The 12,163-nt window shown below is 38.7% G+C and overlaps 1 protein-coding gene across 19 annotated transcripts in view; it reads right to left on the reverse strand.

The window, feature by feature from the left end:
• ATXN7 (ataxin 7) overlaps positions 1-12,163 on the reverse strand; it is an 84,574-nt gene that overhangs the window by 8,248 nt on the left and 64,163 nt on the right. For all 19 annotated transcript variants that reach the window (XM_065075541.1, XM_065075537.1, XM_065075540.1 and 16 more), the window contains one exon: positions 1-253. In XM_065075541.1, coding sequence (XP_064931613.1) covers positions 1-253 — 253 coding nt within the window. The remainder of the gene's footprint in view (positions 254-12,163) is intronic.

Here is a 12,163-nt window from a genome sequence, read left to right on the forward strand (position 1 = left end):
ATTTTATCATGGGGAACTTTGCTATGCTGTACCGGATGCATTAACTTGTTGTTTCCGCTGATCTGCAGCTTGTCTTTGGGTGATTTCAACAACTTGGAATTTGATGATGATGCACTAGTACCTCCACTGGATGAACGATTGCTCCCACTTCCACTGCTACCTTTGTTTTTTGAAGGGAGAGATGAAATGAGGGAAAATACTGAAGAAGAGGGAGGAGTCAAAGGCGGCTTGCTAGAGGAGCTGTGTCTTCTTTCTGAAAAGGACGAAAAGGGGTTTTAAGCACCCATACAGAAACAACTTACAAATACTTCATCTTGTCATTTACTCCATTAGCATTTTTCCCTTATTGGCTTGGGAGAGCACAGAGGATTCAAGCCCCACTGGAATCCATCAGGCTCCTTTCATTGCAGGTGCCCAGCCAGTTACCAGAGTCTCTTTTAACCTGGGGAGCTAAATTCCTCGGCTGCTAAAGCTTCACTTCTAATAACACTCCTCACTCTCTATCCAACTTAAAGAACAAGAAAGTGAGGATCAAACCTAGACCTCAGACACACAGAGCAGAGACCCCTATCCTCAGGCCGAGCAAGCTTAAATATCATATTTCCTGAAAGGATAACAATTATCTGTAAGTATGTCACCTAACAGGCAAAATTATATTGGAGCCAACACTTTAACTTTCACTTCATGACAGCCGTCTGGTATGATCTACTAGAGCTTCAGTGTGGAACACCCTCGAGAACAGCAGCTCAAGTATTGACCTGCATTGGTTTCTGGCCTGTTGTGTGTTTTTTTGTTTTGTTTTGTTTTCTTTTCCTCTTATTAATTCTATTTAGGAACAACATCAAGAGAAGCAACAGGTATTGTTCTAATAAAGAAAAAACGAAACAACACAAAAACTCAACAACTGAACATTTGAATTGAGAGTGTCAGGTTCCATCAATGAATGTGTTGGAAAAAAATTAATTAACATGAAACCATTAACATTAATATACTGCTAGCATCAATTAGTTAAAATAGTGTAGAATACAAAGGTAGTTCTTTGGAACAACGAATTCTAGTCAAAAACAACCTGACAGCTTCAGGGAGTACCCAGCTCTGCCTACACGTGGACACATTAGTTGACCATTTGCTCCACTGATACTTGGACACCTGCGATTCCTTGATGATCTGTGTAATGAACATCCATTTAAGAGACATGTCTGGTAATCAAGTATATGTAAACCACAGATCTAAGAGAGAACCAAGAATTAGCAGGTCCATCAGGGGAGTGGAAAGGCATCTTCTCGCCAGCAGTAACACCTCTTTCTCAGCCAAGTATTGTTAAATGTGCCCAAATCTGGCACCACTCGATCCCAGGATCAGCTTACAGATTTTGACATAAGTTTACTTAAACTGTGAAAGAAGCAGGTTACTCAAAGTTACAACAACTACTGCCAAGAGTGGAAGTCAAGCCCAGTGCAACTTGTATGGATGTAATGCCCTAGCAAATGTAAATTAATACATCTGCCTTCTGCTCATACAACCTATTTTCCCCCCAGTTCAAACTACAGCAATCATTTGCCACTCAGATGGTGACCAGCCTGGACAACATTGGTAGCTGGAAGCCACCAAACAGCCCCGCACCACTGTGGTCGGGCTCATTGCCAGCTCCTGCAAGTAGGATGGGAACAGCAATAATTTGGGGAGAAAAGTCAAACTGCTCTGGCACTGCAAGAGAGAGACACAGGAGTCTGACACCCGGCAGAGGTGGGGAAGCAGCATTTTAAATTTGTTAATTAGCTGAGGGGAAAAAGAAAAAAAAACACAGAACAAACAAACAAAAAACCACACAAAAAGCCCCAAACATAGAGCTTAGACCAGGAAACTCCAGTTAAGAAATGATCTCTGCGACTGAACCAAACGATGTTCCTCTGTTTAACTGGAAAATGGATGCAAACTACCTAACAAACCTTCAGCAAAAGAGTCATCACTTCTTAATTAGTATTTACCAAAAAGCTTTGAGAGGTCAGGTGAAATACGCAACAGAAACACGTAACAAACGCAGCAATTTATCAACCATCGCAAGAAACGACTGCTTTAAAATTACAATATTTAGAACGACTAGTTATCTGCGATGTACAAAATCATCTATTTACTTTTCTACAACCAGATGCTGCTGAAGAGTTTGGAAGTGAAGTATGTTAGCGTATTTATGTGCTAGTAAATGGCTGTGCCTCTATTAGGGCATTCTGCTTATTGCCAAATGTCTTTTTACAGCAATGGCAAGAATCCCCAAGCAGCTCTGATAAGCTGCTATTTGAGGGCCATTAGTGCCGCGATGCTACACCCTGTGCGATGACTCTGCGAGATAATGAGACAAATTGCTCAATACCCTTCCACCTTCTGGATATTTAGAAAATTCAAAGTCCAAGTTCTTATCACAGTTAAAATAATCTCTAATAAAACAGTGGATGACTAACACAATCTTCCGGAGGTGCTTTTTTTTTTAAGGAAGACAGGGTGTTACTTCCTTGGAGAAAACCTGGCAGGTGAGAAGAGAAAGGGATTAGAATACAACTGAGTACCTACTCGCATCCCATCATTAGGAATAAAGTAGACAAAATATTAATCTCAGCTATTAATCCAAATTATATTAACACTTCTTTTCTTGCAACTTTAACTGGCGCTGCTCTGGCACTAACCTGAGATGTTATGGATTACTATTTGCAGGAAGGTTTCGCAGCACTAGTCTCAAACAAGTGAGTTAATATGAAAAGAAAGTGTTTGAGACTGCTGCTAATAGAAAAGAAAAATAGAGAATTAAGGCTGATGACACCCCAATATTACAGCCTACCTGTCACAGGGGATTTCCGTTCTACAGACAGACTTATGATTTGGAACACACACCAAAGTCAAATGAGCTTTTTCTAGAATTTCGGGACAATTTCTGGAAGAAATATTATAACACTAAGTCTGTGAAATCTTCACTTATTCTGTAAATAACCACAACTTGCATAGTTTATCAACAAAATGACAAGACTTTGCAGTTAATTCGTCATAACTCGCCTGGACCTGTTTTGACTTACATACGAGTAGAGGTAGGTCTGTTACTAGGATTTGCTTATATTTAATGTTTCAGTCTTTGTATAAAATTCTTATTTTTAAGTGAAGTTTGCTTTGTAAACCATCCGAAGACTATTGATGTCTCATCTTACTGGAGAAAGCTAATATTATTTTTGAAACAAGGCATGTTTAAAGAATGCCACACTTGACCTAATGAATGTACTAATTGACAGACTGACAGTCTTTTAATGGAAAAATTACTTCACAAACTCTCACTGAATAATCAAGACCACCATCCTTATTATGCTAAGCATATTATAATGATAAATTCTACTAATCATCTGCCAATCTAATACGGTTCCCATTTGTCATTAACTCTGACTCAGCCTGAAAACATTTTAAAACGTAATTATCTCCAGGTGTTTGGTTTTCAAACTGTTTTTGTCCCTTTTTTTTAATGTCATGATTACAAAGTGATACTTCAAATACTGCGTCTGTGTAACACGGTTCGAAGCCTAAAATTTGGGGGGAGGATTTTTTTTGTTTGGTTTGTGGGGCAGCGTTGTTTGGTTTTTGTTTCATTTTTTAAATACCAGAAAGACATAAATTTTGGCTTCTTGATCCCCATAGCATTCAGTAGAATCTGACCTAAAATGAAAGTTGGGTTCAACACTAAACTTTAACAGATAAACTCTGTCTTTGCATTTCTAGAACATCTTTGTGGCGCGAAGGAGAAGGGCTGGAAAGAACGAGACAGCAGGGAAAAGAGGCGGCATCCCAGCAAGGGATGGCTCTGCTTGGCCACTGGCTATCTGTTAAATATCAATTTGGAAACATACACACACACACACACACACATATATATATATGTATTTCCTACTAACCATACACTGATTTCTGACAAAATGTAAAAAAAAGTGACCTGGAAGGGGAAGAAGAAATAAAAAAAAGGGGGAATGAAAACAAAAGGAAATCTTACCATGTTTAGCTACTACTTCAAATTCTTCTATCAATATGTAAACACTTGGACTTACTTTGATTTATGATCTTATATCTATGTCAAAATTATGTATCCTTTGATATAGAAAAATATTCTGTTTTTCATGAAATGCTGCTTTCTTGGCTGTATTATTAACAAAACAAAGTAACAATACTCTTAATTTTTTTCAAAATGTTCCTCCCAGGTCTACACTTAGTTCCCAAAACTGACAATTTGTTTCATGCTATTCATTCCCTCTGGGCATCAATTAACAGCTTTGGGCAGCAAATACAAGATGTACAGATCGAATTTCACAAAGCCATTTTTTTTTTATACTGACTTCTTACGTAAGTACTGGGCAAAAAGTCAAACTGACCTGTGTCAGTGCTAGCAGAGTCGTCATTAAAAACAAAGCACACCCATTCGAACACACACAAGTTTAGTTCAGGGAAATATGTTGCAACTTCAGTTAACATTCAGAAAAACAGTTTTAACATAGGTTACCTGAGGTGTAAGACTATCATCCAGACTATAGATCTAAATGTGCACATTGAAAGAAAGCATAAAGATAACTTTGTTTAATTAATTGTCATGTATCTGTCTCCCAAAAAGTTTAAGCATTATAAAGATGCTACTTAAAACAAACTTATCTTCTTTTCCCATCATACTGAGGTACTGTTTGACCTGTCATTGGATAAATGATTTTGTACAGCCACAGTAGAACAAAAACCTTTTACCAGAGGATAAAATTTATTTACTCCCAGTACGACTATTACATTTCTAGACTAATTGTGAAGAGCTAGATTTACTGGATCTTCTAATTTGTCCAGAAGGATGAGATCCATGACCTAACAGGAGAGGACAGACCATGACACTCCTCTGGAAGGACATCTCACCAGAGCCATAGATTTTACTGCAGCAAGAAACTAAAATCCCTTTTGTGGCTCTAACCCAAATGCCTGTGATGCTAAAGCGATCACGGGCATAGGAAGCCAATGTCTTTTCCTTTGTTGCCACCCTGGCAGTTGCTGCTCGGGAGCAATCGCCTGTGCAGGATCTGGATCTGCTGCTCATTCACTTATTGCTGTTTCATTATCCCGCTCTAATCACGGGGCTTGGATACCAAGGATTCCGCCTTAATCTTCCACTGATGTCCTTTTAATCATCCCATCAGTTCTGTTTGCACTCTAAGTCAGGAAGAAGTCACTCCATCTTCCATTGTGCGGTGTTTAAACTTACACTCTTTGTTTAGGTGCTGTCTGTTCAGCTAAGTTATATTTTTCACAACAGTAAGAAAGTTACAGAAAAGAATATCTATGGAGTCCAAGCAATCAGTATGACAGACTGCCAAGGCTTGACTGGCACCAGTACAATCTGTCATGTCTCTACAGAGACCTTTTCTATTTCATACAAAAACATTGCTCTGCAACTGGCAGATGATATTATTATTTATCAGTCCGTGTTAGCAAAACCACTCAGATTATCTGACTGATAGTCATGTATGTTTATGGCACTCCATTCACAGAAAAATAACACTTCAGCAGAAGAGAAAGAAAAATTAAAAGAAATACATAATTTACATTGCAGCACAACAAATGCAAGTCAGGATAGCACATATGTAAGCATACGTTGCTTTATGTATTTACATCACTTACCACAACAGTCTTCCTTACGTTACTAGAGTTCTTCAACATTATAAATAAGTAGTAATAGGTATAAACTATTTTTCTAAGAAGTAGGTTTATATAGTATCTCTTATAGGTAATATGGCCAACTTAGCAATCCTGATGGAACCTTGTGTCTTGTACTTCCTCACTTTAAAAAATATTCAGCACGTTTGCAGTACAGAATGTTTCTATTGGTGTAGATACCACCACGTGAAGAAGCAGTTCAGCTACAGTGATAAGACTTGACTTAAAAGGTGTCTCTTCTCAAAAATCCATTAAAATGCAATACCTGGCCAATTTTGAAGAGTGTTTTTTAAAACCCAGAGTTCGCCTCCAGAAGCGGATATGTTAACAGGTTTGCTTTGTCTGGCGGAGATCTAAACCATGCTGGTTTATATGTTTTTATATTACATCTCACCACACATGTGCTACAGCATTGTTCAATGACCATATTACACTTAAATTGAGATGGCTAATACCAAAGAAGATAAAATCACTTTCTTAGGGGCAAAAGATAGAATTTGAGTTGAAGTCACCCATCAAAGAGCAAAACATGACTACAGCAATCAACGATTTTAAAAATTCCCTTTAAAACACTCTTTTGCAATAAAGCAGCTTGTGGAATCTTCAGCTTGGTAAGTGCCAAGAAATATTTATGCTCTCCCATGATTAGAATTCAGAAAATCCTTTGTTGAAGCCAACAGACAAACAATGCAAATACATCAAGACGTTTTTAATAGCTAAGTGGGTATGTTCCAAAATAATTTGTCAGTTCCTAGGACATTTTACTTCTCAAGAGAGGGCTGCAGCACCACCAAGCTTTACATGACACCTGTTTTCTGCATTGTGGTGGGTTTCCTTCCCACCTCGCTGCCCAGCGCTTCTTGTCAGGGTGAAGGTCCCACTGTTCCACGTACAAATATTCCTGCACCCTTCCCTGGTCAATCACCTCCCAAACACACACTACAAATCTCCCCAAAAAGCATTAAGAAATCTGCCTCTGCTTTCACTAGGGTGCACTGATCTACTATGAAAACTCATTATTACAAAGAAGAGGTTTTTTCATAATATGTGCTTTGGTTATAAATGCTTAATTCAGAACCCAAAGCTCTCATATATTCAAATATTTGGGTTTCAGTGCATCGTTCCAGTTCCAAAATCCAGTCACAGTAATTCACACTGATTTGAGACAGGTAAATAAAACATATCTGGATGTTTATGATGGTCCAGCACACTTAACTGATCCTCCACACAAAATCCAAACTTCGATGCAACCAAAATCCACTGATCGTTTTGAGTGATGTATTCGCATTTGAACTAGGTTTCACATAACCTACTTGCTATCCATCCAGAAGTCCTTGGCTGACAGATTTTAACTCAACTTTCACTTCTGTTTGTTTTTAAAAGCAGGTTTACCAGAGCACTTAACAGGAAATGTGAGCAAAGCCGGGAACTGGAAAACATCCTCTGAGATGTCTCCTGGCTTTCATCTTCCCCAGCCTCACTGCACCACCTCCAACCTCTGCAGTTTCCCAATGTTTAAATTTGAATATTTGCAAATTATTTACTCAACTCCCAAGAGGTGTTAGGACAGTTATTTAACCACATCCCTCTGAACAGAAACAGAATGCAAATATTTGCTATTATTATCATCACTTTGTTTGTTTCATTACAGTAGTTAGAGAGAAGCACTGGGACCTTTTAAAACTGTAAAACCAACTACTCGATTTCTGATTTCTAAATACATGTGTTTATAATTTTCCGAGAGATTTACTTTTGAGAACTGAAATCCACTCACAAGTGATCACTGTGCAAAATATGTCAGATCAAGGAGCATGAAATTCTGCATAAGCAAGGTCACAGTTTTGTTGCTGCCATTGAAGAAAACAGGAGGAGGAGTGGAAAAATAGGATTTTCACCAGTAAGATTCCAAACGCCAACTTCAATGTTTTAAAATTGTATTTCAAAAAGGAGACAAATCTCGTAACGATAATTTAAGATATAAAAATGATCTTTTAAAATGGTACAAGTAGGCTGGATGGTGGTGTAATTCTCCATTAGCACAACATGAACTGGGCAGGAATGTCCAACTCCACTACGGTGACTGCTGCAAAACGGCCCCAAAGCCAGCACACCCCCCTGAGATCACCACCACTGAAAGGAGAGCGAGGAGCAGGCTGCAGGGTTATTAAGAACGTAGCAAAAAATAGCAACGCTAAAATATATTTAAATAAATAACCTTCAAGGGCATCCCTTTCTGCACTTCTGCCTCTCCACAACTCCGTATATTACTAAAGCTAGTTTTTCAATTTTTCCATATTTGTTACTAATCCTTTCAAAACCCCTTGTATTCGGCACACAGGAGTAGTTCTGCAATTGATTTCAACAGGATTTAAGATTGCTCTTTAAAATACATGGGGTTTGCCCCTTAGAGATGTAAAACAGCCTCTCAAGCATCAACCAGCACATACCATCACCCCAAGCCTACAGACAGACAAGAGGTTTGCTGTGTCGTGCAGCAATAAACTGGAATTAGGGACAGTCCCATCAGGTTTGTTTTAGGTATTCAGAGCTTCAAGGAGAGCACTAAAACTCAAGAGCAATGTGGGAAAAATGAGAGAAGCAGGACATTAAATCATTCACGGAGAGAACCAGAAGCAAAGTGGAGTCAGGGAGACTGACTGTTGTGCGGTCCCTTTTGTCACCCAGAGGAAGATGTTTTGCCCATCATCCTCCATCCTCATCTTTGCTCAGGTAAACTCAAACACAAGGGCTTTAATATCTCAAAAAGTCTCTGGCACGATATCCAAGATCAAACTTCTGGTTCACTTTCTCAAGCAACCTGCTAAGAGGTAGAGGAAAGGACAGATTTGTCTCCAGGGAACCGGCCCTGGACCTTTCAATTGGTAGCTGTCTGGTAAATCTGTCAAGCATTGGAATATAAATATTCCAAAGTTATTACAGAAGGACAGTAGAGTGTCTTAGATGATAATCAGGCCACGGAGAGATTATAATGTCCACATTAAGAGCACTAATCTCTGCGTAGCCTGTTGACGTGACGACATTACCTACACTGTCTGATTAAAAACCAGGTATTGAATAAATCTTTTTTTTCTAGTAAAAAAATGTGTTATTTGGAGAAAAACACAAACTTTGGAGAAGCCACAGTGATAATAAACAAAAATATCAGAAAAAGGTAACCAGTACAAAGCAGTGTTGGACCAAGATGCAGTATGGGTCAGCATCCTCAAAAATACAGCTGGAAAACTGTTGTCTCATACATGCTTATCCTGAATAACATTAAAGAACAGCTTCAGTTTTTCAAAACAAGCATAAAGCAAATTAAATTTAAAAGAAATTATTCCAAACTTGAAATAAAAAATTGAACTAACAGAAGTTTAATAAAGACCTGTGTGTTGAAAGCATGGGAATAAAGACTTAAGGGAAGAACCACCACTTATTTTCTCTCCCTCTGACCACTTTCTACCCAGAAATCAGGTTTGCACCATTGACACCATGTTCTTCCCCTTCAGCATCAACAATACTCCTCACAAGACCTTACCACATAGTATTACAACATTGTGTAATGTATTTAGATGAGTTCACATATCCAAATGCCCATCTAGCTTTCATCCTGCTAATGCTTCTATTCACACCACAATCACGAATTTCAATGTTTTCCCCTGTAGCTATTTCTTTACATGTAGCAAACGTTAATCGTTGTATGTTGACTGCCAGACTCAGCTCTGCTGACATTGAAAACTTGCTCAAAAGATGTTAGCGAACCAAAATACAAAGGGATTTAAGGGATAGCTGGTGAAGTTTGGAGATTGGTGTAGAAAAAAAAAAGCTTTGAAATTGAAAGCTCTCCATAGGAAAGAGATCAAGAAGAGTGAATTGACTTTGTTTTATGCAGGAAAATAAGAGGAAGTATCACAAGATACACAAAAATAGTATTGTCAGCTAAGTAAATCACTTCCTTTGATGTCATTAAGAAGTGACAGGATAAAGACATTGAGCACAAATATTTTTCTCACGTACTGCATGACGAACAAGTGACATCCACTGCCACATGATACAACAGCTTTGTAAGATTAAAAAAGAAAGATAAACACCTCCGTGGCTACTCAGAACCAAGCACAACAGCCCTTCCTCTCCCCCAAGGTGTCACTGCTCACGACAGAGCAAGAAGGCAGCGCCCGTCACTGTCTGTCACATCTGTCCCTGCACACATGGTACCAACCAGACACACCGTAAGGATGCGACAACCCATGTGCTTCCCTGCGGCAAATGGGACTAAAGCATCACTGAGCCTCTGTAGCTACGGGCAGCGCCCGCTGGCAGGAAAAGCTCGGAGGGATTCAGGCTGGGCTGCTGCCTGCACCACTAACACCCCGATTTCTGGTAACGCACAAGAAATGTTGAACTTTTTCAGGATAAAAAGATGGAGACAGGAAGCAAATCTGTGGTAGGCAAATTGCAATATTTTTTAAAAGATGTTTCAAGATTCAAATAACTCTCCAAAATTTGAAATCCCTCAGAACATAAACAATCTGCAACATCAATAGAAAGCAGAGAATAAATATTTTGATTTCTTATTTTAAGTCAGATCCTTACGTTATTTTACACTGATTTAACATTTTTAGGCATTAGTCATTTTTCAATTATAAAAAAGGGTCATTACAGCTTATTTCATTAACACTGGTCAATCACAATTGGCATGAAGCAACTGTTTTCATGTTTAGAACCACCATGTTAACTATACACTAATTAAAATTTTACAGCACCATTAGCACAGCAAAGTCTCGCAGAAATCACTAATACAGTCAAAGGAGGGCACAAACCTACTGTGCTTGCACAATAATGTCTTTCAAATCAAATAAACCAGCCTTTTCACATTTCACTTTGAAAGAACTGGGTAATGCTGTAATTAGGATGTGCTAACTAAAATGTTTGTGCAAGTTTAACCTTTTAAATAAAAACAACTGCGCTTGACACATCCAGACTGTGTCTGTGTTTTCCTTTTCCCCTAAAACTAAGATATAATGGCATGGACCATCCTGCCCACAGCGAGCGGTCTGCAGAGCCGTAACAAGGAATGTATTTGCCCTCTGATTTATAAATTACGCGGATGAGCGCACTAAGGGAAACAAGCTAAAATGAACACGCTCTTAATAGTTTCTTTTAATTAACACTTTGATTAACAGCTGCCAATTGATCTCAAGGCCTGCAATCGGCTGTCTACATTTTTATTGCTAATTTCTGCCTTTCCGCTTCACCCACCAGCGCTGGAGCTTCAGAGCACTTTTTGGGGATTGAAAGTTTCTGCTTTTGGAGCCGGGCCAGACCACGCCGGTGACATTTCAGAAGGGTTCACATGGGACATTCGCAGCACGTAATCCCTCGCTGTGAGATTATCCACGTTGTTTGGCGAACAGCAACGTGGCCTCGTGACACCCGTGGGCAAGGCCACATCCAGGCCGCAGCATCGCAGGACCCTTCGGTATTTACTGTCCTGATCTTCCATATAGGTCTCGACATCCTAAATTTCAGGCTCTGAGGTCTGAATGTCAAAGTCTGGTTTCCACCCAAAGTCAGCGCATGGATACTAAAATCTAATTTTTACCAAATTACTAATTTCTGAACCACTTCCTAAGTAAACATTCATAAAAATTACAGTGTATCTGCTGACAAAAAAGAATAGGAAGAAATAGCTTGTGGCTTTTGCTCTTGTTTTAAATCACTATAATCAAAGCTGAAATTTCTAGTCTTTCCTCATTTATCAAATTACAGCCAAATTCATTTTTAACACCAAGCAAATAACTTCTTCACTATAATAGTTTGCCAAGAGGAAAGGCAGTTGGCTTGTACAAACACTTTTGTGTATTACTATCAGTGTGTTTTCATTAAGAAGGGTTAAACAGAAGCAGGGAGCACCCTGCCAGCAGACTGGGTTTGGGTTGTGTTTATCCTTTTTTTAAAGGAACATACAGAAACCTGGAGAGTAATGCTGCCATTAACAAGTTTATAAATGAATATTAAATCCTAAACCACAAATACGAAATACTAACTTTCATGCGCACTCAGAATATGAGAAAGAAACCAGTTCCTCTTCTGCTCTGAATTTCAAGAAAAGTTGACAGCCCATGTCACCTGCCCGTTAATTTTTAAGAATAACTCAGGAATACAAAGACATTTCCTTGGATTATGCTGCTTTAAAAACACATCTCCTTCCATCGCTAAAATTAGTAGCAGAGGCATGTATGGTTTTTAGAGGATTTGTTTCTATTTTATACTCTTCTGCTTGACACCCATAATTAAAACTGGGTAAGTCTCCAACAGATTTTAGTGGTTCACGAAATTCTTGACTTTAAACTACCACACGGGGAACCAACACTGATGTATTAGTCTTCTTACCAACCAGAATTTATCCTCCTTTAGTCTTTGATTTGGTCTATTCTCACTTTAAGACCAA

Source organism: Columba livia, chromosome 10 (genome assembly GCF_036013475.1).
Source record: "Columba livia isolate bColLiv1 breed racing homer chromosome 10, bColLiv1.pat.W.v2, whole genome shotgun sequence".
NCBI lineage: Eukaryota > Metazoa > Chordata > Aves > Columbiformes > Columbidae > Columba > Columba livia.